Source organism: Hermetia illucens, chromosome 3, assembly GCF_905115235.1.
Source record: "Hermetia illucens chromosome 3, iHerIll2.2.curated.20191125, whole genome shotgun sequence".
In the NCBI taxonomy this organism is placed as follows: Eukaryota; Metazoa; Arthropoda; class Insecta; order Diptera; family Stratiomyidae; genus Hermetia; species Hermetia illucens.
The window spans coordinates 150,429,917-150,457,238 of NC_051851.1; the positions used below are offsets into that span (position 1 = coordinate 150,429,917).

Consider the following 27,322-nt stretch of genomic DNA (forward strand, 5'->3'; position numbering starts at 1 on the left):
ACATTGCAATCATGATGGGAGATCTGAATACCAAGGTGGATTTTGATAAAACCTCACTGGAAACTGGTCTTGGAGACCGGATCGATAATGGGGAAAGGTTTGTGGCCTTCTACAACATCCACTGTCTCATCTTTGGCGTCACACTGTTCGAGCACAGAGTCTGTTTTAAGGTCAATTGGGTGTCAGTTGACTGGCCACATTCATCTTACCAGATCGACTAAATGGCGATCAACAGTAGACTCAAGAGGTGTCTCCTGGATGTGCGGAATATGGGAGGCACCGACATCGGCCTCGACCGAGACCACTACTTGATGATCACCTAACTTCGTTTGCGTATGCCATCCGCAACTTGTTGCAGGGGTGGGAAGCTTTGACCTTTAAAGTTAAAAAGATTCGCTTACGGAACCCAGCTTTCGTTCCGCAGTAGGAAAACTATCTTGTGATCGAACGGCAGACACTTTTAAAGAGCTCGCCTGAGAATATTGATGAGCACTGGGCCGCCATTAAAAGCATTTTTCTCTCCGGTACAAATAAAGTTGTTGACCCGCCCCGAAGGAACGCCATACTATCTGGCTGATAGCTGCGTCATGGAAGCAGATCGAAGAGTGTTACACACTGAAGGCTCTTATTGATGCTGCAAGTGGGAACAAATGTGATGGGCTTGAACTCCGGTACCACAGAAAATTTAGGAAAGTAAAACGTAGCATGTGCCCTGACGAAAAGAAGTTCATTACTATGCTTGTCAAGGAAACAGGAGGCCCCGGAAATAATAACTGCCGTACACCGCATCGCAAAAGAACTTTTTGGCCGTGGCAAGTCTCTGTATAGTCCAGTGAGGACCTTAACAGTAGATTCCTCGCCCACGGTAACAGGCCGTTTAAGAAGTAAAGGGAAAATTTCAAAATGATTCTCAACTGACTAGTCAGCATGCGAATACGGGCTACTCCTCCAAATAAAGGGAAATCGTCGCGGCCATTAATGGGTGGGGCAAGGCCAATGAGCTTGACATTCTCCCCATGAAAATGGTCATCGTAGCTGTCTCTCCCATCAATCCGTAAATGTTGGAAATCTGAGATCTTTCTCATTAGGTGGAAGAAGAGAATGAATGTGAAGATTCCGAAGAAGGGGTCCCGTTTTGAGAGAGAAAAGCTAAAATTATCTTGCATCGCATTAAAAAACCACATCGAAAGTTTCAACGGGATAGATCAGACTGGTTTCCGCTCGGTATCCTCCTGTATTGACCATATCAACATCCTACGAATAATTCTGGAGCAACGTGCAGCGTTTAGATCGCTGTTTCAGCCGCTCTTTATCAATTTCAAGGCTTTCGACAGCATGGAGGAGTGTAATTGGAATACTCTACGCAGGAGAACCATTCCAGGGAGTATCAGCTAGTATCAGAGCAACATATCATGTGCTCCATTGAGGTAATATTTCCGAGAAATTTTAAGTTCAAAGCCGAGTCTAGAAAGATTGCATTCTGTCATTGATTCCTTCTTGTTGTTGGTGAGGTTCTCCAGGCTGCCTTGTCCAGAGAACGTGGAGAACTTCGATGGACCACGACACGTTTCCTCACCTTATCAACACTTTCACCGCGCTGATGGCTACTCTCTTATCGAGTCATGGACCTTAGCCAAATAGCTCTGGATTTGCGAAAACCGGCAAGCAGAGTCGAACGGCAAATAAACACCAACAAATCCAAAATTCTCAGTCTGGCTGCTCATTGAACTCTTCCTATTTCCATCAACAGGCCAAACAAAAAGGATTTCGATCATTCTGTGTATCTTGGTAACGGGTTTTCCGACGGTAACGCCCAATTTGATGTCACATGACACATTAACAGCGCTTGGTCTGGCTGTGCTGTTTTATCTAAAATTTTCACCTCAACACCAGTACCAAATTGAGATTGTCCCGCTCGAAAGTTTCTCCGTGCTGTTATATGGGAGCAACACAAAGAATGTGACCAACACTCTTACTCAAAAATTTCAAGCCCATATGTCAACGGTATACTCTGGGCTGAGAAAAGTTCGCCTAAGACGAGGTACGGGCAATTAGCCGTAGATGTGTTGATTAAAGGGGAGAAGTGACAGTAGATAGGTCACACTTTAAGAAAGGGCAACCAACGCGTTGTTAACTTTGCAATTGAACCTACCTTCTCGAAGTGACAAACGAGCGATTCACATGGCGAAGAATAGTAAAGGGGGGATGTAGGTCCCCAGAAAAAAATTAGAGAGTGATAAAGGGCATTTCAACGAACCGGGAACGATGGCAAATAGACATGGACAGACAGTCACTAGGGAAAACTTTACCGCGAAATGGATTTAGCACGGACCTTGTTGAGTTTCTCTTACAGTTATCGCAGTCCGACTGCGCAGTCGTTATGTAAAAGGTATAAAAACAAAAGTTGGATTTTAAATGTTGCTTCCTACTTGAAAAATCTGTATCGGAACCTTACCAAATACGACACCAAGATCTCTAGGATACTATGAGCCGTACAGATGTTTCCAAACGGGTATGACCACGAAACTAAAGAAGTGTTAAGCCAATAGAAGGGTCCTAACACCTCGAGAAAGTGAGGTCAAATGAAATTGCTCTTCGGATTTTTTTTGGTTAGTCAATGGTTAGTCAAAGCTTGGAGGTTTCAACACATCTGCAAGAGGATGTGCAGAGGAAGTGCAATAACGCTTATACGGCGTTACGAGTGAACCTGCTATTTGTCGTCTAAAGAATGTCCTCTCGATCTCCATCTTCCATATTCGATAAACCGTGTGACTTCTTCCTGGTTCTGAGAATGAAGAAAAATTTAAAAGCATTTTGATTATGTGACGGTTATCAAAACAAAATAATAACCAGCCGCCAACAGTGGGAAAAACTTCAGAAGAGGACCTCATCTAATAGTCAGTATTTTGAAGGTGACTGAAGGAATTTGGTAAAAAGGGTTATAAATATATTTTTTTTTATAACAAAAATTTGATTATTTTTTAGATCTACAAAGCTTTGATGGTTTGGAGTGAGGGGAGGTCATCGGTTCAAAGAAAGCATACGAAATGGGTAAGTACACAAACATGGTAGTGTATTTCAAGCAGAAATATGAACTAAAGATAAGTGTGCCTATTTTAACCCCCGAAGAAACCATAGGGGATAATACCAATCGGGTGAACTCAAGACCAATAGGGGAATGTCTTAATATAATGAGGTCCGATAAATAAAGCCCAATTATCTGCGTGTGTTAGGCAGACAATAAGGCTCTAAAATTAGTGCACGCTCGAAGCAAAAGAGCCTCAAATTACCACGCCTGCAAGGAAGTAACTTAAAAAGTTTGTGTGCCCGAGCTCAATTATCTGCGTGTGCTAGGAGTCAATAAGGTTCCAAAAATTGGTGCACGTTCGAGGCGAAAGAACCTCTAATTACGATCAGGCCAAATACAGCCCAAGTATCTGCGTGTGCTAGAAGTCAATAAGGCTCCAAAATTGATGTATCGAGCATCCTTATTAGAAGAATTAATAAACAAACTGACAGCTCAGGAATGCCTTCAAGGGTAATCAAATTTCAACCAGTCTTGGAAAATATAGCGGGTTTTTTTTTGATAATCCAAAATGGATCTTCGATAAATAGCAGGAGCGCTTGCTAAAAATCGAGGATATTCGAGAATGCAAGCTCAGACAAGAAAAAACAACGTGGGAAAGGTTTGAGGCGGCATGGAAGGAGATTCCAAGAGTTTTTTTGGATTTTCGGTCGGACTACAAAGTTATTCTCGCCAAAAATTCAACTTAGGACCTGATGTATAAAACGTGTGCATCCCGATATTATCACAGAGGATTCGTTGGGTGGGCAGGCCATGCCGATTTCGGAAGGTGCGACTAGAAGCAATCCAATAGGTTTCTGTGAAAAAGCCCAAGTCCAGAATTGTAATCATCCTTTCAATGATCTTACTGGAGCACCTCCAACGGGATCACCAAATCAGGAGGAAGAAGAGCAATCACACGACAGACGTTTTAACTACCGCCCTAGAGAGCAAATGAGTCCAGTTGCTGGCCCTTCTCCTCAAGATCAAAGAGACCAACTTACAAATCAACGGAGCTAGCGGACAGCCAGATTACCACAATAGAGAAAATAACCCACATTTCACGCATGATCAATTTCCGCCCAGAAGAAGTTTCAGAGAAGAATGGCCTTCTTGGAGCAGAGGCTATTGCCCTCGACCTTGTCTTCCGGTACTTGATAGCCCCAATTTTAAAGAAAATTTTAGTCAATATGATTTCTTCAAAAGTATATTTGATTCAGTTGACGATGGTTCAGACATAGGCTGAGCTAAGAGGTTGATGATGCTGCAAAGCAAACTTCGACGTGATAATAAATTGTGGGACTTATTGGACCGATGGTAGAGTAATCACCGGGCTCTAGTGGAAAAGGAGATTGAAGCATTGATCGACTTGCCATCATTAACTCAGAAGGACGCCAGAACCCCTGGGAGGGCCTTAGATACTATGATATCAGTCATTAAAAATCTCCGGAAGATTGGATTCGATCCCAAAGTCGGTGTGGATTTCGCCCCTTTTGTACTAACAAGGAAAAAGGATGTTGCTACTCGAAATTACCAAATTTAATTGAGGAAGTTGATCAATTCCTCGAAAATCGATTTGTTATAATGTCTCCCAGTTGAAATGGGGGAGTAGCATGATCAATTAGGCCGAGGTAAGCACAAAACACAAATCTCAAAAAGAGATTAGCAAGTCATAACGGGGGAATGAAGAAATGGGGCTAATTGTTTTATCTGCACTCAGGCTCAAAACAATCCTAAATGCCCCAAACCCGAGTAAAGCGGCAACAAAGAGAATTTACTGCGTCAGTTGCGCTTCACACAAGCATAAGCGAGAGGCTTGCAATAAACGAAAGACCCTTAAATGTGATATTTGCCACCTTACGGTTACACACCCTTGCAAGGACCAAAGGAGAGTTGAGGACAATGATGGAATTGCGTCACATCATGCAGGGAATTCAACTAAATTAGCTTGCTCCAACACTGTTCTTCTCACAAATTCAATAAATCAATTCCAAATAGAAAAGGAGCACCGAACGCTAGAGCTTCAACTGGACAGCAACAGATGACAATAATGACCTCTTCATGGCCAATAGAAAATATAATTATTGCTTGGGATATGGGGGATACTGAACGGTCAACTGAAACTGCTCTGTATCAGCTGACAGAGGTACTACGGGACGCCATAGAAACAAAAGAAATTGCACTGTGCGCGTTTTTGGATATCGAAGGAGCATTCGACAACACATCGCACACAGAGATACAGGATGCCCTGAGCCGCAAAGGAGTGGGAAACACCCTGGCACTCTGGATGGGCAAAATGCTAGAAAGCAGACAAATAGAGGTACAAACAGGTACAAATTCTATTAGCATGAACACCACTCAAGGCTGTCCACAGGGCGGAGTACTATCGCCGCTGATGTGGAGTATGGTAGTGGATGAACTCCTGGACGTGTTAACTAATACTGGAATATAAGTCCAGGGCTACGCGGACGACATTGTTCTAATCTGTAGGGGAAAATATGAAGATACCCTATGTGATAGAATCCAAACTGGATTAAGGGTTACTGGTGCCTGGTGCAGGAAGGTGGGACTGCGGATCAACCCAACCAAAACCACCATAGTACCATTCACTAGGAGGCGTAAGCTGGATCACCTGAAAGCCATAACATTACATGATATGGAGGTGAAACGAGAAACAGAGGTCAAATATTTGGGAATCACGCTAGACCAAAAATTACTCTGGAAGACACATGTCGGAAAGCCACGAGGGCTCTGATGACTTGCAGATCCATAGCAGGAAAAAAATGGGGTTGCAGCCCGAAGATACTACTTTGGATATATACTGCAATAGTAAGACCAATGATTACCTATGGAGCGGTAATCTGGGCAGAAACAACCCAACTCAGCACACAAGCCAGGGAATTACATAAGCTCCAAAGGCTGGCTTGCGTGTGTATCAGTGGGGCAATGAGGACATGCCCAACGGCATCTCTGGAGGTCCTTCTGGGATTAACCCCTCTCCATCTGCACATACAGATGCAGGCAAGGAGATCAATATTCAGGATGGCCGGTAGCATGAGTGAGGCGGGGAGCTGCCTAAATCGAAGGAAGATTGATATCCTTTCTAGGCGGTATCCCGAATCACTGATACCGAGGGACAATATGACAATTAATTAATCGTTGGAAACACCGCATAATTTCACTCTGATGACAACGAGGTTTCACTTCGATAAGAAGTTTGAAACACGTTGGAGTAACAAGGCAAACTGGGAGAGCGTGGCTGCGACATACGGCTTAAATCAGCAACTGATTACTTGCTACACTGACGGATCCCTCACAGCAGAGGGAGCGGGTGCCGGTGTCATTGGTCCAAGGAAAATGTAGTTTGAGCCAATGGGCAGGTACACTAGCATATTCCAGGCGGAAATTTACGCCATAGACAAATGTGCCTCCTTCAATCTGCAAAGGAACTACAGGGGGCAGAACATAGCTATTCTCACCGATAGCCAAGCAGCGATCAAGGCACTTAGGTCCAACCAGGTGAACTCTAAACTGGTATGGGAATGCCTTGAGAGACTGAATACACTCGGCTAGGTCTGGATACTTTGGGTTCCAGGCCATGCTGGTTTGGAAGGCATTGAGGCGGCGGATGAACTAGCCAAGAAGGGAGCAGGGATGCCTTTACACGGGCCAGAACCCTTCTGTGGAATCGGAAACGGTTTCATGGCTATGAATCTAAGAAACGAAGAGAAACGGTTGAGGGAACTATATTGGGCGGATTGCTTAAACCTCACCAAAAAGAACCTCCGAATCATAGTGGGAATTCTCACTGGTCATTGTCGGCTGAACTACCACCTAGGGAAGCTAGGGATATCTACGGACACTGCCTGCAGGTTCTGTGAGGAGGAGGACGAAACCTCTATGCACGTCCTGGGACAGTGTCCGGCACTTGTGCAAAGTAGGTCGATACATCTGGGAGAACACTTAATACCAGATGCAAAGCTGAAACTTCTGGAAGTGGGGAACATACTAAAGTTCCTAACGGTTACTGGCCTGCTTGAGATACTATGATCAACAGGTACACTATAACCAGTAAAAGGGGACACGGTGCGACTTTCCCTTAACAGAATAATAATAATGGGGGATACGAAGTTCACATCCACATGATGTTGGACCGGGCCAAACGAGGGGTCCGTGGACCAAAAAACATGGTAGTAAGTTGCTCTCCATTTGGTCTGGTCTAACATCATGTAGATGTGGAATTAGGATCCCCCATATCCCAAACGATAACCTAGCTTTAGCCTAGCTTAGGCTTAAACTATTGGCGATTTAACTTGAACATAATTCGCAACCTTACCGTGTTTTTATGATTATATAAAGGAGCGTTTTTCCACCTGTTACCACTTTCGGTCACGCTACTCCCAGGGCAGGGGTGAGGCAGCGTCTGAAGAGGTGCCTCTGCTCTGGACGAAACCGTTAGTCCTTTTCTTTTAGAAAAAATGAGTTGCTGCAATAACTTGAAGTTCTATAAAGATCTTATAGTCTTATAGTCATGTTCAAAATCTGACAGGGTTCACAAGGATCCGCCCTCGATGTTGTGAATAATAAGTGAGTTCAGCAGAAGACTGGCCAAGGGCTCCCTCTATATAAGAAGTTCTTTTAGATTCTATCTAGTCACTGACAAGATTCTCCAGCCTAGCCTGTCGGGTCTGCAGTCTGAGTCGTTAGTTTTTACTCAAGAATTCCTTCCAAGACTTCTGAAGTTTGCCGTCATCTCAACAACAACTGGGTTGATTTATAAATAACTTCTTAAAAGAAAATATACCAATTACTGATATAATTCAGGATATTCCCAGCGAGAATAAATTACAAAATGAATAACATTTTTTCCCGTATCTTTCTTAGTTATTCCATCTAATCTTTCCCACTACTCACACGCACGCTTAATGCATTATAAAAAAGATCTTATCGTTAGTTTAAGACAATGTACCTCATGTAGATACACTTCAATCGAAATCTTAGATACAAATGTGTAGCGAGCATATATTAAGCTCCCGTAGCTGTTACATCAGACAAAAAAATCTAATCAATTTCTGTTAACAGGTGCTTTATCTAACTAAAACTCATAGTTCACTTAATATGCCTCATTATTACTTTATTATTGAGGTAAAATTGATAAATGAGCACACACAGACACAAGTGCTCACATCCATTATCTTTTGGCTTTTTCACGTTAACATGTATTGAGGGTAGTATTGAGATAAAAAAAAACAAGCTGAGACATGGACAGATATTGCTGCTTAGTTAGATTCAGTTTGATGGTGGGTCGTATAAAATTTTAGCTTTTATAGAAGAAGAGAATATAAATTGGATGATAAGTTGAGAAGATGGTCTTTTGAAGGACAAGGTAGACTCTTTGATCCTCAGGTAATTGAGTTTTCCTTGTAATGTATTTATATATTTCATTACGTTACCATGTAATATCTTTTCGATGTAAGATCAATGACGTGGATGTAGAGAAGGATGTCCTTGCGAGATAAAAAGCAAAAAAGCTTCCCTTAAAAATGACAGAAATCATGATTGAAAATGCTTAACCAGTGAAGGGCAAAATTTATCCTTAACTGGAAAATAACTGCAAAGAAGGAAAACTACAGAATCAATTACGTTTTTGAACTAAGACCCTCTTGTACGCGAGGAATGAGAGGTAGAACTCAATTCATAAAACAAATCAATAAAAGGGCTAAATATTACTCACATATGTGCATCAAACTATTTGGACATAAAGAATCTACAAGGAGCATGTGTACCAATCTATTTGCAAAACAAGTCGAAAACCGGAAAGCTCAGCAGCAATTTTGACCTCCTATGACTTTGTTGATAATAGTAGGATTTGCACCAAAATTTCCAGTATCGTGTTTCAGCTCACAATATATTTTACTGAGCCATTTCATAATTTTTAGTTGAATTTAAGAGTAACTTTCAATCAATTTCCAAAAAATACAATGATAATCGACTAAGCCTGATTTTGAGTTTTACTCAAAACCCTAAGCGACTGTACTATTTCGAGGGCTGCCTCATGCATAGACTTTCAATTCTTTTACGATTATTCACTCTCCTGCCTACTAAACATATAAATGTTTTTGAAAAAAAAAAAACGAAGAAACTGACTGACGGTTTCGTCCAAGGCAGATGCAACTTATCAGAAGTAACGACAGATGGAAATCGCTCCACTTAAATATAATCGCAAGCACGTAATGGGTACGAATTATATTCAAGTGAAATCCGTCATAAGTCCAGACCTTAACCAGGCCGAAGTAAATTTTTGTTGAGGATACTGGGAGTCCTGAGTCTGCACCCACTTGGTGACGGACCGGACCAGTTTGGAAGCAACTTACTTCCTCTTTTGCAGTCCACGGACTCCGTTTGAAAAATTTGGGTTTAACTAAAAAAAGAGGACTTCAAAAGAAGTAAGTTGCTTTCCAAGTGGGTGCGGACTTAGGACTCCCAGCATCCTCAACAAAAATATAAATGTTTGCAAAAAGAGAATCAAACTAGCCTCAAGATCTAAATTTCGGCAGGTGTGACTTTGAATGAAGAATTGACAAGCAGGCTTCCCCTTTAAGGCGCTTGGTATACTATGAGAAGCTTCTTACCCTACGCATTATAAGAGATAAGAGTAGCAGGCGATCAGGAGAATTCACTACTTTTATATCTGGCAACATAACAACTATGATACTTTTCGAAAATGACCTCACATGTTTATAGTTTCAATTGTCTTTGGCTCCTTTTTAAGCACATCGGGAGTTTCCTCAAAAAACAATCAATAGATTTACCTGTTCCTTCAGATGGACCGAAAACAATGAGTTAATTTTAGCTATTTTAAGCACAATTTAAACCGAATCCTATAGGCAATGAGAAAGTTCAAGAATCACAATCTACTTTGATTTTGATTTCCATCAAGTTACATTAGACGCAAAAAAAACAGACTAAACGTCCTTATTTTAAGGAAGTTATGATCTTTGCGAAATACTTCCTCAAACGAAGTTGCTTTTCCATGCGGAAAAAAACGCAAACATATCCTTTTCTTGTGTTCCTTAGTTTACTTTTCAACAAAACATAGCAGTTCTAATTAAGTTATGAGAAAATAGAAAAGGGAAAAATTGACGGATGGAACCGGCCTAATTTCGAATCATTTACGCAGAAAATTCAACCCCAAGACCCATTGTGATTTCAACAAATACCGCGAAAATATTCCGTATTAAAAACAATTTCATTTGCTTAGTATCTAGCAATGTTTTATCAAAGAATTCTCTCAAAACTTTCCAATTTTCGAATTCCTTGACAGAACTCCGCAAAGGAAGAAAAACAATTTTCAATAGTTTCGTTATCATTTCACTCAGTAAAGGCCGGAGTGTAAATTTTCGGTTGAAAATCGGGCCCGGAGTGAAAATTATACAAATCTGAGGAGAAAATAATGCAGATCCCATATTATCCCTCTTATTTCTCTATTGAAATGTCCATCCTGAGTCACCAAGAAAACTCCTGGCCCGGGGAGAATCTCCATCTTTTCAACCTCTGTCATCAGGCCGGCGTTTAGTGCCTTGTAAGTGACAAGCTTTCATCAGTGAAACAGGATATAGGCGAACCCAAACATCCATGACGAACCAGAATTTAAACTCGACGTCGAGATGCTAACAGTTAAGCAGTTCCTTTTAAAAGAGTGGAAATATCCTTAAGTCAGCGGAGGGGCAACTTGAATCAAGGATAAGGCTTGTAACGCCGTGATATGGGTATATGGAAAACAAGCCTTACAAAAAATAATAGCATTCCCAGGAGTCGATTTTGTCAGAACCAAAAAGGAACGCCGTCCTTATCTACAGCTGCTACCCTCCTACCAGTGCAACGAATAGCACAATCGGAGGAGATGTTAGACACTGTGATTTTGGACGCTAGAGATCATAGCCCTAAAATAATTGGCGGCGATTTCTAGGCGTGGACCTTAAATTGGGAAAGCCCAACGAAAAATAGCGGCCACCATACTGCTCGAAACCTATGGGACAGAGGGTTAGATTCGATCGTCAATCTGACGTACTTCAGTACCTAATTTTTGAGAGGGATAGTCTGGCGGGTGAGCAAACAGAGCTACCAACAATCTTTCCCAACATTAGAAACAGTGGAAGCGACAAGCAAAAATGCACTGGAAGTAAAAAGCGAGAAGGCTTGGCTGATCCACCGGGATTTTTGAGGAAGACATAACTTGCAGCCTTGTCATGAACCACAGGGAACAGCGATGGAAATGATAGGTCAGTAGGATATAACGCAGTCATGCAACATAAAATCCATTGCCAAAGGGAAAAAGGGAAACAAAAACGTCGGGAGTTGGAAGGAAAATATCGGGATCGCCGAAGTAACCTTAAAATGACTGTTTGTAGAAGCAAACAGGATTACTACAACCAGCTGTACCTCGATGCTTATACGCACTTGGGTACACTGGGCAAAATCATCGATCTTTTTCCCCAGCAGGAAAGCCAACTTCTTTCAACTATCGAGCAACACGTCTTCTCCATCTATGAGGTTATTGAGTAGAAACTGCCGAGATAAAAGGGTCCGATATCGGACGGAATTCCGAAAAAAGCTCTCAAGTCAGTTGCAAAGGCTATGCTCGAGTGTTTCGCAAGAACATTTGAATCGTGAAGGCGTAGGAGTGTCTCCCACCTAGTGATGCAGGCAGAAATTGGTTCTGATATGGCAAGCCCAAAAACCACCCTGTGCCCCCGCCATGTTACCGTATCTTTTATTATGAAGAAGATTTTGGAAAGGATGATATATACAGGCTGCTGCGATGCGATTGGTAAGTGCTGATCAGTGGTAACGCTAGATGTCAAGAATGTTTTTAACCCATCAAACTGCAGTTGGTTAAGGGCACTTTGGTTAAATTGAGTGTCCTTAGCTATTTAGATCGATTAATTGAGAAAGACTTCTCTGGTATGAAGCGGTCGATAAATCAAAAGAGTACATTGTGGCAATATGTATTGGGGGCCAATACTGTGGAACGCAATTCAAGATGGAGTACACTGCCTTCGCGTGCCTGTGGAAAGGACGTTGATTGGTTTTGCAAACGACCTACTGGCGCCCTGTGGATCCAGAACTATAAAGAGATAAAACCATTCATGCTACGATATTATAGTTACGAACGGAAAAAGTGGACCTGGCGGAAGAAATGGTGGAGGGGTCTTTATTACCCCAGGAAAAAGAATACTGTTAATACCCGTGTTGGTGATTACATGACCACGGAGAAGGCAGCAAAGGTATCCCTAACGAGAATGATCCCAAAACATAATCGCCGAGTATTTATGGCAGAAGTGGCGTGTGCCAGCACGTTTATCAGTCCAAGGAGAAGTGTACTCCAAAAATGTTAAGAGTTGCATAAAGGCTACCGAGTGTTAGATGAAATCTCCCTGTCAGACCACCGTTACTTTATTTAGCTTGAGCATTCCGGGCGACCGGACTGTCGTACAAAAATGGGTTTCCAGGAAAACGGATTGGGGAAAATTCAATGAATTTCTTGGAAATAAAGGGCAGCTCCCCAGGCGACAGGTCGGGATCACGCACTTTTAGAGTGCTTGAAGGAGGCTAGCGCTACTACTCGAGGTTAATGTGATAAATCTGGTCTTTGGTTGAACCGAGAACTTGAAATACTCAAGCAGTCAACCAGATTAACTCGGAATCGAGTTTGTAGAATCAATAGGCTGATGGTGGAGACTGATTAGCTTTATAAATAGGGCATATGTCTGGCCCCATGCACGATCGACTGACTGAACGAAGACATTCACTGGTAATGGCAGAATTGACAGATTGAATCGCCAAGGGTGTGGATTCATAATGGTGGAACTAGTGCCAGCATTTGGTATCCGACCATCCATTGTTTGCTCTGAAGGGCGGAATTGCATGGATTCCCGCAGCCGATTGGAGAAACTTGAATTCCTGTCTGCAGCGAAAATTTTTATGAAGGAAGACTTTAAACCGAAATTTTTGTTTTTCCCTTAAGAAGTGGGTCAAGAAAACCCTACTATGTTTTTCAACGGGACACTCCACCATAAACTACGACATGAAAAAACTTAAGCTGGTGGTCTCGGCTATATGCAGCCAATGTGATGAAGAGAAGGCGACCTTGCATTCCAAACGCAGCTGCCCTTGATCTATGTTCTGAATAGGTCCCTCAGACCGTAGATCAAGATACCTCGGTAAGGTCTTCTTCAAGAAAGAATCTGCGCCCTCTATGCCTCTGACAGATGCAAGAGGAAGCCCATTTGAAAGGTCAGTTTAGAGAATAGTACAATGGGCCTAGCAAAAGGCCTGAGTACTTGGCACTGCGGCTCGCTCATTAGACCAAACTAAACTACTGTGAGAAACTGGAAGCCGAATGACAAACTCCAAATTTGCAGAGTCCTAAAAAGGATCAAGTTGGATTCTCTTTGAAGTGCACCAGCCAGGAGAATAGGTGACAGAAGTATAAGTGAATCAACGGCTTCTGGGAATTTTTCAATACGAGAGTGTTGCAAAAGAGTGGAGGTTACCATTGAAAAAGTAAGAGCTTCTGCACAATCTTTTAAGCACTCCAAAGTACCTGGCATGGATAGCAACTATGCACTGATACTAAAGGAGGATAAGAAGTACCTAGAGCAACCTCTAGAAAATATTTTTCTACCACTTCCTCTCGGACACACCCATTTTTTGCTAGAAAATTAAAGTAGTTATCACAATCAAGATGGAGAAAGATGATTACTATTCAAACACGGAGAACTTAATCATTCTTCTCAAATCTATCTAACTGCCATATTCTTATCGGCTAAATGGAAACCAACACGCTTACGAGCGTGGAAAGTCCAGTGAGCCAGCGCTTCATCCTTTAATTTTATCAAGTACGTAACTCTGAACGGCAAGTCTGCCATGTTGTTCGTGTATATTGAACGCATTTTCGCCTCAGTGATCTGCCAAAAATTTTGTAGGTATGATGATGATGTTTTAATTATGTGGATCTGTTATACTAGCGCAGAAGTTGCTGCTTGCTAAAGTAGGTTTTAATCGCTGCTTGACAACAGAATGTTGCCCACAAGGAGGTATACTATCGTCATTTCTGTGGAGTATGTCGATCGACTCACTGCTATGTAAACGACCTAATTTGCCAGTATACACCCAAACTTATGACGATGACGTGACTGTTCTAGTTGTTGGTCGTCACCTCAGAACGTTGTGTGGGAATATACAAGTTGCTATTGAGTCGATTGATAATTGGTACCTCAGGCATGGGCTTTCAGTAAATTCAAATGAAACTAAAATCCTTTTTTGTGTAAGGAGGTGAATGCTTTGTTCTTAAAGTGAGTTAGAAAGACTGCTGGCTAAACCACCTCTCTGTTTGGTCTAGTTACGTTTGACGCACCTCCTATTCAATGTAAAAGCACAATCCTGTGGTCCAAGGAGCCTCCCCTACCGTGTCGTCTCGCCTATCCATCTCCTTTTTTGCCTTGAGCGCTTGAGTGTAACGCGTGTCACTCTGGTTTACATGCCCTTGCTCTGCAGTATGGCCTGCATTATGGAGTCCGGAGATACTTGACACCCTTTCGTTGACAGATGATAGCAATGGCGCTCCCGCCTTCTGCAAAAGAAAAGTTATCGCCCATTACATCCTTGCAGTAAATGCGTAACCTGGATTTCCCCAAGTAAGATTGGAAACACTCGTGTGTCCCGACCAGTAGGGTTAGATAATAGCCGCTTTCGATTGAACCACGGCCTCACATCTTTGATGAAGGGCGGACCATCTACCCCTCGATTTTTTTTCGCACCATTGCTACTATGCGCTAAGAGTGCGGGCTCTCTCTTTACAAGCGGCGACTTCTTCATTTCGATCACCTTTTTGAAATGTATAGATCTACGCTCTACAGCATGAAGAGCGATCAGAATAACTTCTGCTATCAACATTACTGCTAGCTCTGATACGGTCTAATCTTTAGAGCAAATATGTACAGGCAAATATCAAAAGAGCTTTCGCAGCTTATGTGCTATGTAGATGAACCTTTGATTCGACATGGGGATTAGGCATCGAGTACTATAGACCCGTATTATCTGAGCGCAAAGGCTATATTTCCCTCCCTTGCCATAAATACGCACAATGAAGCATATCCCCAGCGGCGCCTGCTGAACACACAAAAACTCCACAAAAATCCAAACTTTAACAACGTGGAGAATAAGGCGAAGTTCTTTACTTACACTCTCTCGTCGGAAATTACCACGTGACTTATTATTCGTATACTTCGCGCAGGATATTACCGACAATCTGAAGGTTTAAGGTATCTCCAGTGTGTTGTCCGTCAAACCCTTCATCACATCGAGGACGTAGTAAAACGGCCGTAGACTGAACCTCACCTTTGATGCCTCTTTCAAATGGACGATCTTATTCCAGTAAAAGCACTTTAGAAGTATAGAACTTCCATCGAGTCGGCCATGCGGCATCGAACTGCAGGCACACGTGAGCTAGGTGAGTGTTCTAAGGTGCAGAAAAAAAGTCATCTGTTAATTGCATAAACTGTGGTGCAAGTGACCACTCCGTCAACTACCGCAACTGCCCTAACTTTGCCAAAGTGATGGCAAAAGCCCAAAAAGGGGCAGCTCCTTCTCGGACCAACTCAAACACAGTCACTAGAACACACGTAATTTCATTGTCTTTTTTCGCTCGGCCTTTCTTGCTTTCCGCTTCGGCAATCCAAACCGCACGGCTTCACATGTACCCTCTAACGAAGTAGACATCATCCTAGCGAAATCTCCTCCTACCTTGCCGGAGGCACCGTAATACTGGTCTCCACCAAATTTCTCGCCACACAGCTCTTTCTTCCCGCCAATGTCGTTTAATCCCTTGAGGATACCATCGCCTCAATCGAAACCATCTCCGGCTTCGCATTTGTCATCTTCCTCTACTCTGGTGGAAGCTGGACGCTTCAGGTATGAAAGGTTTTGTGTATGTCTTATACGTTCGAGTGAACAATTGTCTCATTTTTATCAAGCTAAAATGTTTACAGTACCTTTAAATAAATGATCCTTTCACAACCCCCGCACTCCCCCTCTTTACAACTAATGTCAAAACTAATACCGACACTAGAAACTACTAATCGAGACCCTTCATTTGAGGTCCCACAGGACTATATTTGCTTGGGGACCACTCCGTCTCAAGGAGCGGTAATTCCTCCGCTATTATCCTGGCATATTTAAAAACGACAATGTTACGAAGTATATATTCAACTAGATCTTCTACGAAGCCTCAAAAGCACCACTCATGGGGTAATACCGACCAGAAAAGAACATTTGAAGAAGGACCAAAAATCCACACAAATTTGGAAGTTATTCCTTCTTGAACGGCGTTAAAGAGGAGGAAAGTTCAATTCTTACTAATTGTATCTTCCTATGAAGAAATAAAGAAATGAGAAAGGAAAAACGTGAGAAGCCAAAAGTGAAATTGCACGTTCAGGGAACTATCGCATCACTACAAATTAATTATGCATAAAAAAAGATTTTTCCTCGAACCCAACACCCAACATTGCTATTTTCTCATCTAGTTTTGCTTGGCAGAATCAACGTTTCTACATATTTTAAACATAATAGATTTTATAGTGAAACTTGAGACATTTCAATTTCAAATCCATTTGATTAAATAATCGATCAAGGTCAGTTGGGTTTAATCAAGTATTTTTTCCGTTTCTTTTTTGATTAATGGCCGCCAGCGCCATTGGAATGGATTCTGTTATGAATATTTTCACGAAAGCTAAAGATACTGATTATAATCAATTGGATATTAAAAGAATATCAAAATTCCAATTATACCGACAAAGAGATCACTTCAAGAATAGTTTTTTTCGTTTTCTGCACAAAAACCGGTAGAGAAAAAACTAAAGAAAATATGCCAAGAATGTTTACTAACATAACAGACAAGTAGGCTCGATTTGAAGGAAGGAAAACCAGTTAAAAATATGATTAAATTATGAAAATCATAAGAAGAAAAGTGCTTCACGTGGAAATAATCATGTTTTAAATATGTACCTTTGTTTATGTGTGTATGTGACCCTCCTTGATGAAAGGAGGAGTTACAGGAGTTACGCATCATCGCTTTTATGTAAAAGTAAGTTCAGCCATTAATTGAGCCTGAAAACATGAGCAGAGATAAATGGGAAGATATAAGGAGGCACAAGAATATCACATCTTGAATTTCCGTCCTGGAAACATTTTTAGGAATTCCGTGAATTAATTTTCGGGACTAATTTGAATATTTCATAAAACAAACGAATAGCCCATATCCATTTTCTTCGCAAAATCTCCGCAGTTTTATACATGGAAGTATACTTAGAATTCTACTTCTCTAAAAATAGCTCACATTCCTTCTAGTTCAACCAAAATTCTCAAAAATAGCGCCCACTTTCACGGCATACAAAAAACTATCATCACTACTATGCTGAAGAGGACAGATACGTTGGAATTAAAACAAAGCAATTGTTTCGGTTCTCCTGGAAGCAATACAAAAAAAAATGTTTAATGTTTTAGGAGACTTACCCTGCATTTTCGGCTGCAGCAATTGACATGTGGGGCTCATCGGTTAGCTGCAATGTAGATGGGCCCTGTGGAGGCGCTTGAGGAGCTGGAGGGCGCTCCGTGGTCGCTGTGACGCCAGCCACCTGCAAGAGAAAAAAAATCAATTTAGATGGAAACTTGCTTTTAGGAAAATATGGAAATAATTGAAAAAATAAAAAGGATTTTAGGTTGATGCACGCACCCTTCTTCATTCGCGTTTTGCATCAAACGCAGTCGATGCTTCTAAATAGAGCCTACGAATCTAATAGACCCTAATCATTCTAGGGTCACAAAAGAAGATGTGAAACTGCTACCTGGTTTTTAAGGATTTCCCTGAAGTCCATCAAAATAATGAACTCAAGAAGGGCTTTTTTCAAATAGAAGGTTTAAATGAAAACCTAGAGATAATATCTTATCACCAAGGAAGAATGATGGCAGAATCGAAGAGAGAAATAGAAATAGCTAACGGTCGCAGGAATCGCTTAAGTATAATGCACACTCGGTTCCACGTCCTCGCTTCGTGGCATAGTTTCCATTAATAGTCCGAGAAAAACTTTCCCTCTCTAGAATATTGGAGATGACACTCACAGAAGAAAGCGTAGGGGTCAACAACCACTCCTTTCCTGCAGTAAATACAATTGCCGGAGCATGATTTCCCGAATTGAAGCGCAAGACCAAAAGTGACCGTGTCTACTGAGTACCTTCTTTAAGTAACACAGACGGCATCTTGGAGAATGAGAGCAAAAATTCGAGATAGACCTATTTAATTAATTCTCCATAAAGTACTAACGAACAAAAAAGAGAACTTCCTAATCTTCGAATCCCGGCCGTAAACTGCATGATATTCCCAACTGGTACCTAGTAAGGATTCCTAATTGGATGCTAGCCATACCATACAATCTTGAATGAAGTTCTCTAATACTCCATAAGGCCCTACGACGAAAATTGGGATTATTGTTCCATAGATGATTATTATAAATGTAGGAGGCTTCAACACTGGAGCCCTCGAGCCCAGCGTGATTCAACAAAACAACTCGTGGGACTTGGGCTTTAGAAGTTGCACCATCGTGGTGGAACTTCTATTGTGCCTTTGGCTGAACCACAGTCGAAAGTCCGTGACAAATTATGCAATCAATCTCTTGAATTTGTATTCCCAGGATTGCTGTCATATGCATAGCCTTTCTTTGAAAGAGACCACGTCCTTACCTTCCTCGCCTTTCGTAATATATATAGACCTCGGCTTTGTGGCGTGCAGAATGATCGGAATAACTCATGACACCACCAATCATCTCTTTGACTGTAGGAAAGTACGGTACACGAGTGCTGCTGACAAAGCACTAGGTTATTTTATCTGAACTAGGCAATGTGGTAGAATTACTGAAGGTGGCATTCTACACTTCAGAACCATAAAGAAAGATGAACTGAACTCCAGACATTAGTGAAGGATGCTTACCGGATGCGAGAACTCTGTGATTGGTCATCATCTGGCTAATTACAAACGTAGCAGTACTAACCGAATCAAATTCGATTCTACTCGAAGAAACTCTTCTCGGAGTCTAGCCCAAGGCCAGCGTTGACTTGATTGTGATCTGATTAACTTACATAGAAAAAAATTTCGGAATCCTCCCTTTGACCAGGATAACTACTACATCAGACCAAGGATAAAGCCCTGATCCACCTATATGCTGAAAGGTCCTGGGGATTTAACAATTCGGACACGGATTGATTTGGGAACCACAATCAGATCCCCTCAGTAATTGGCACCGCGGTTCTGGTTTATACTAAGTGCAGGCTCAGCATTCATACCAGTGGATGCGGGGCTTATCTAATAGTCCTACCGCAACCAAAGAGTTGTGCAGCGCAACACCACGTTTAAGCCCACAAGGAGCTCTGCCCGCGATATGGACACAACCGCAACCATCATAAAACTCCCACAAGAGGGCCAACCGGGACGAGAGCATATCTGCCAGGAATTCTCCCGAAACATTTGCTATCAGGGGGCCATCCCGTTTTCCATGAAACTAGATAGCTTCCGATGAGGCTTCGTGACAAGAGCCACTTCCAATGGAACGTGTTATAAGGTCGGATTTGACGGCTCTCTTTGAGTACGAGTACTTCCCAACGGGTTGACATCAATAATGTGATACTCATTCTTCATTCTCCCTTCCGTCCATTCCCGCAAGAGGTAGTTTGGAACATGAAACCGATTTTCCAATGTCCTAAGCTACTTAACCATGGGATTGCAAGTATACTTTATAGCATACCTGTAATGGATACTGAGGACTAATAATAACTGCAGTCCAACTCAGCCCGTCAGATCGCATCAGGCAGTCTTGACTTGACGAGTTTTTCTAACAGTTGCACCGGTACCGGTGCCATTGCTTCTTTGTTCTTTGTTGTCGCTAGCTTACGGACTTGCAGTGATGCTGTTATGAACGCTTTAGAGGTGGTTGACAGTCGATTGAAGATGATGAGCGTCCTAGATCTTCTGCTACATCAACTAACAAACCACACATCGACAAAATCAACACACCGGCGCGGACAAATCGACATATCACCATTAGGTAATTGGGGCTGAAAATCAATTGTAGCTTGGTACGAGGTTTTGGCCGAAAACTGAAGGTTTTCACGCGAAATTAATCTCAAAGCTGATAGCAGATGACCAAAATGCTTGTCAAGAATTGCTTGATCATTCAAGAGACAAAAACTTGTCAAGGATCATAACGGATGATCAACCATGGGCTACGGTTATGACATGAACGAAGGGGAAATTTTTTGCCAGCGATCGAATCCAGTCGTCATGGGTGGGTGAAGCGCAAGTTCTATACAATGCCATGGTGATACTGACAGTTTTCATTGATGCGCTCGGCTATGGTGAACCTCTATCTCGATCCTACCCCCGTTTTGTCTTTCGAATTATTTGCGTATCCCAGCTATGTTCCAAAAAACCAGAAACATCGGGGGAGGTATCCATACATACTTTTATGCCATCAAGATCTTGCTTCGCTATCTTCTCAGCGAAGGTGACAGGGGGGGATTTCAGCCCTTTGAAGTTTACTATAACTTCCACTTTGAAACTGGTCATATTTGTGCAATCCATTTTGAACAGTTCTTGCTTGCACAATGGTTGTAATTCCATATTTCGAAGCTTAAAATACTTTCATCTTAAAATCTTAAAATACTTAGTCGTTGCACTATTGGCGCTAGATGTCCGTTTTTTCCTCGGCTCGTTTCATCTTTCACATCTACCGCGAACTGAGAGCGTTATATTTTGTGCCTCCTTCGAGGAGCTTCGTTGGTTCGTGATAAGATCCTGAAGCTCATCCGTTTCACTTTCCCATATCCATTTGATGAACGATGGTAGTCGTCCTCATTTTATTTTAAAACCGCTTTACATTTGTTGAGTAGCTTCTCCTTCTGCCCTCGTCTTTCGTCCTCCCCGCTGACATAGCTGGCACTAGCAAGAAATTAATAGCCTCGTCAGTGCTTTTGCCAACAAGGGTATGTCATGCAGCTCCGATTTTACAATTTTTCTTTAGAGCTTAACTAACTTATTGACGAGAAGGTACAACAAGAAGAACACAAGCTTCAATGCTTCAGTGGAGATACCATAAGGCGCCGGTGTTTCTTTGGTCTTCATAAGACAAGATCGTCTATTCCAGTTCTCTTATAATGAAGACCGACCAATCTTTAGTACGTCCCTTTTCCACGACTTCGTCTTAACTATTTTCGTGAAGATTGGTGAGTTCCAAATTTTCGGGGACGTACGAGGTACGAAGTGTATTCAAAAAGACATGGATTGTTGAATACCGTTCCGCATCAACTGATGACCCACACGTTGACAAAATCAACAAGCCGATGGGTTACGGTTACGGTACTAAAACGAAGGTCCAGCAATCCAGGTGGATGGGTGAAATTTCATAATAACCTAAAAACCTCGCCAGGCTTCATTCGTTTCAGTGGGCGAGTGAAACATCACCAAAAACCAAAAAAGATCACCAAAGTCGATCCATCACCTCATTAGGTGAGTGAAATGCAAGGTGATGCTGACAAGTACTTTTGATGCTCTTCGAAGGCTCCTAGTGAATCACGAAGAAGTTTTAAATGGATCGAGAGAGGCCAACCGTCGCAAAAGGCCAAAAATGTGGAAGAGTGGCGACTGGTTATTCCATTCCAACAATGCTTCAGCTCATTCAATGTGCGGCAGGTTAGTGTCAGTTCTGCCTTCTATCCGCGTCCTCACTTTGAGGGGGCGTTGAAAAAAGTGCCTACGTCAATTTCCCCTCATTACTACAAAAAATTGTATTGGTAATCACTGAGCAGGTAATTTTTTAGTACCTTAGACCGTTGTACTGCTGCCACTGAGGGCTCCACATAAAGAACCACTCCAGGGATAGTATTATTCTTATAACCACGGCGCCGGGAGTTTCATAATGCTATCGTTATTTAGTTATGACTGTTGGAATCTTCTCAAATTACTTCAGTATTTGCTCTAAGAACTTACAAATTCCTATCCAAACTGTATCAGGATACCACAGTGATAAGCTCCTAATCTCGGTGCTGATCACTGCGGAGCGACAAGTCAGCTCCTCTCTAATATTCGTGAGTGGATGGACTCACCTTGTATACTCGCTCGCAGAATATTTTACTTTTGATTTTACTCATTTTAAGGCCTGATATCACCCTGAAACAGGAAGGTGAGCTGCATTATCTATGCAAATAGTTAAGGTGGTGCGGCGTCGGCTTCTCGACTGGGGGTTAGATATGTAATACGATGAACCTACTAAAGATCTCAAAGCTGACACTACGGTTTCCGTATTTTAAAAAATAAACATAAATAAGTCATCCTTCGAGCACAGCATCTACCGGCGAACATGTCCAGACCTACCACATTTCTGTTCTGTTCTGGGCCGGGTATCAACCTATCAAATCAGTACTTGGAGCACCGACTCAGAACCACCCCTTTTTGTATCCTACAGATCAGGATCCTACAGACCATAACGACTGGGTAGATCGTTATTTTCCCACTACCATGATCCAAATTTGACGCTTTATTTAACAAACTTATAATTATCCGATTTAAGTCAAATATACGCTGCTTTGTTCGCAAACTTGTTACCATTTAGAAGACAACTTCATTATCCCCCCCCCCCCCTCCCTTATTTGCAAAAAACTCAAACAGCCAGTTTTTGCAAGCCTCTTTTGAGGTCAACTTACTAGCACCAAGAGCGTTTTGCATGAATCGGAAGAGATGATAATCACTTGGTGCCAGGTCCGGACTATACGGTGGGTGCGATAGGACATCCCATCCGAGCTCCCGTAGCTTCTGGCGGGTCATCAAAGATATGTGAGGCGAGCGTTGTCCTGGTGGAACACAATACCATCCCTATTGACCAATTCTAGCCGTTTCTGGTCAATCGCCTGTTTCAAACGATCGAGTTGCTCACAGTAGATGTCCCAATTAAGGGTCTGGCCATAGTTGAACAGCTCATAGTGGATGATTCCTTTCCAATCCCACCAAACACACAGCAAAACCTTCCTGGCCGTCAATCCGATGGTTTGGGCCAGCTCGCCGCGTTTCGATCACGGAATTTTTCGCTTGAGGTTGTCGTATGCGATCCACTTTTCATCACCAGTCACCATCTGCTTCAAAAATGGGTCGAATTCATTCCGTTTCAGCAGTGCGTCGCAGGCGTTAATTCGGTCTAAGAGATTTTTTTGCGTCAACTCGTGTGGCACCCAAACATCCAGCTTTTTTGGAATCCAATCTTCTGCAAATGGTTCCAAACGGTTTTATGGTCCTTACCCAGTTCCTGGCCAATCGAGCGAATGCTCACATGCCGATCTACTTGGATGATTTCGACGATTTTATCGGTTTCTACAACGATTGGCCTAAAACGTAAAATATGTCGAATTTCTTGCTTGGTGGACTCCATCTTTGACGCGCTATAACTTAAGACTGAAACGTACGATCACAACACTGTCAAAGCGACACTTGTAGCACAGATTGTCGTCTTCAAATCGTAGTACAGTATGACCCGATGCGATCCGTACAACACAAGATATGTTTAAGTGTCGCCATCTTTTGACAAAATACGACATTTCTTTTTCTCCAATCCAATATGACTTCCACTATGATCCGGCTAAGCCCGTTTGATCGCGTCGTATACCTTTTTACCATCAATCCAGATTTCGTATTTCATGGATACACCTAAATTCGAGGCTGACGATAATTGTTTGCGAAACCAGGATGCTCTGAAGTAGCTCGCAGAACATCTCCTTGTCACTCCTCAGATTTGATATTCACCTGAACATCTTTTGGCTTAGCGCTGTAGTGGGTTTCTTTTTTTTTTTGAAGAACTCCCGCAAAATACTTCCCATTGTTCGGCTTAATAGAAAGGTCCTTTGATCGTGGTTCCTTCACCTCTTTTTCTTTGGTGCAGTTGTTACTATCGCATTTGGCTTTAACTTTGGGGTCACTACGATCATTGCACCACTACGTTGTTTTGGTCTCTGCGTCATGGCTGACAGGTCTGTCATTTTCTTTTCGTCTTTTTGCATCTGGTGTCTGCTACCTCTCCAGCAGGGTGAGGGTGCGGCATTTCCAGTTTGCGTAATCCTGAGTTTTTCTTCAGTGATTTTCTGAAAACTTCGGAACTACCTGATGACATTTTGACGTTTATGCAATCGCTGGACAATGGTGGCAGTCTTCATGTTTCTTGAGATCGCTGCGTGCTTTCTGAGCACTCTCTTTTTCAATGGTTGACGATTTCACCAGCTTTTTTTGCCGACAACAGTATGTGATTGGCTTAGATCGCGTTATTTTTTGACGGCGGATTTGACGTCCTGCCACATTCATAGGTAACTTATTTCTAGTCCTTTACCAAATTAGATAGATAATAGAAGTGATCGCAGTTCAAGCTAGGCTCGATATGAATGGGCGAAAAGGTGTCAAAGGAAGGAAAACCAGAGAATATCTTTACTGAATTTCCGCTATAGGACACCTTAGGATATTCTGTCTGCGCAATTCCCGATAAACAAAACGTACTGAAAATCATTTTCTCAGAAGACAATATATCCACGTATCCATTCCCCCTAAGTCTATGAAGGTACATAACGAAAATTACGTATTCATCATTCAATAGACGAACCCAACAGCTTTATGACTCAATCGACTACATCGGTATTGGCAGCCTGCGCTTAGGAGTCTATTCATTGGCGGCTCCCTCATTCATTTTCAACATTTTTTTTTCTACTCTAGACTTTACCGTTAAGAACTAGAAATCAACGACAACTATTCGACGTCCGAGAGAAGCCCTAGTAATGAGTAGGCCATGGCATGGTTGCATCATCGCCACACCATCAAGAAAACTGCTAACGCCATTCCCGCCGTACTACCGTTGCTGGAAAGCACCGAGCGCAGAAAAGGTGTTAGAATATAAACAAATGGATATTTGCATTGAGTGTCGAGGAGTTTGTCGGCCGTGTGGCCACGAGAGATGGCTGGTTAGCTAACTACCTTCGGATGTAAAGATTGTTTCATAACCACTTGGCGTATGCTCGAATCTATAGCGAAACGACCGAGACCCGGCCAAGCCTTTTAGCCAGCCAAATAGCCAGAAGCAGCGAATGCAATAAGAAGCTAACGAGAAACGATCCAAGCTGGTTGGATAGTTGCAGAATGGACGTAGCCAGCAACGGAACCGAATGGCGGTAAAGTGACTAAGAAAATCGAAAGATTTATGGTGAGGAGGAGATAAAGATACTTGGGACCCGCGACGCACAACCGGCCGGCGTTTTACATTCTTCAGGTTAAGGGGCTTTTAGAAATGCTTTTGAGAAAAGACAGCGCAGCTTTGGTGGACGATGGTGTAGAATTTAAATTGAAATTGCGTATATTAACAAGGTAATGTGAAATAGGCCGTGATTGAGGTCAACCAAGTCGAGGAGCGAATTGCGGAAACTAAGCATAAGAACGAGTCATGTTACCGAGCTAGAATGACGTTCGTGTTTCTGATATTGTCGGTGAAACTTTCCAAAGAGAAATTTACACCGAAATCCATCACTTTTGAATAGAAAGATCGAAATCTTTCGGTTGGGGGCACTCGTCACCAAAGTGCACGTTTTACGAGGAATCAGATAAAAGTTAGCGTTTCATGGAAAAATCAAGGGGACATGCCCGCTGGGCTGAGAGATATTCAGGAAACTGTACTTATTGCAAGTTATAACCTACAGTTTTCTCGAAATCTGAATCTTAGGCGACTAAGCCAATTTCCAAAGAAATGATAATTGATATAGCTAGCTAGAGGGGACCGTTTCATGCGTATCTTGTTGCTTCCGAGAAAAGTGATAATTCAAATCATGTCAACAAAAGGCATTAATTTCGTTGAAACTGATTGACCGGCAAGAGTGATTCATTACTGCATAAAAAATCTGGCCCGAGTGATGAGTGACATGAAAAGCTTAGTTTTTCTTGTGTCGACGTATGCATGCTTCATAACTTTTCTTATACAGATCATGTTGTAACTTATCATCTAATATTAGCTCTTTTTTGGATCAGATACATCTATCTTTCACGGAGAAAAACAAATTTGGTAAGCTACCCATAACCATGATAAGAAATATAGTTCTCAATTTCAGAGATGTTCTCAGCCATGAAAGAAAAAAAATGGAAGAGAGAGATCACATTTCAGATACCAAATATTCCTTTTATGAACAAAAGATACTTTTAATCCATCTTTATCTATAAAAAGGACGACCAATATCGAAGCTTATAATCAATCGGAAGATCAAGATATTTAAAATGCATAATGTAAATTGATACTCCACAATTAAGACGCTTAGTGGAACCCGGAAATTGATTAGGACCTAGAAAAAGATCTGTTGAGAAAAAAGGGAGCATCTTATGCGAGCTCCTCTATTGTCCCTTTAGCTTTCACTACTTTATTATGTGTGTCTTTCGCAAAAAATCCAGGCCTGATGCAAATCCTCCTTGTCCCCGCATCTCCTCATGAGTACAACCTCAACCAAAGCTATTTTTAGCGTTACCTACTACCGTGCCTTGAATAAAAGTTACGAGATACCTAGGAATACCAATTGTCGCAGGGGACCTACCAATTTGGCTCCAATTGCCCTATCAGAAGCATTCGTCAGATTCAAAAATTTTCAGCTAAGACTTACTACGTTTTACTTCCGGCCCCGAAGCTGGGCTTCCACATATCCTGCAACAAATATGTGCATATTTTGACATTTTGTCTTTTAACTGCAAGCGCCAGCACTATCTTCTATGCCTTTTTCTTGCTGAATAAAACTTGATGGTGATCACTTGACCGCTCGTATGGCCTCTCAATGGCTCCATCAAACCCTTCAAAAGTTTACCACAAACTTATACTCTTCTTTGAGCAAAATCCCTTCAAGTGTCTCCTTTACTTCCCTTAGGCCCTTTATAAGATCGTTCTTTCCTTTCTAATTCATCACCTTCTGGACAGTCGTTTTCCTCAATGGCAACTTGAATAGTTTTCTTTATTCCATCCGTAGATAGGCTCTCTACTGGAAAATTGGCATCGTCTCGACATTTAGTGGTATTACGTTCGGTGAAACAGCATTTTCGTATGCCAGCTTCATCCCCTTACCATTTTTGCCTGGCTGGTTTCCTACAGGCTCTCT

The 27,322-nt window shown here is 42.1% G+C and overlaps 1 protein-coding gene across 4 annotated transcripts in view; it reads right to left on the bottom strand.

Moving 5' to 3' along the window:
* Positions 1 to 27,322, bottom strand: part of LOC119650576 (nuclear receptor coactivator 3) — a 291,430-nt gene that overhangs the window by 153,125 nt on the left and 110,983 nt on the right. For all 4 annotated transcript variants that reach the window (XM_038053396.1, XM_038053399.1, XM_038053397.1 and 1 more), the window contains one exon: positions 17,639 to 17,760. In XM_038053396.1, coding sequence (XP_037909324.1) covers positions 17,639 to 17,667 — 29 coding nt within the window. In that variant the 5' untranslated portion in view covers positions 17,668 to 17,760. The remainder of the gene's footprint in view (positions 1 to 17,638; positions 17,761 to 27,322) is intronic.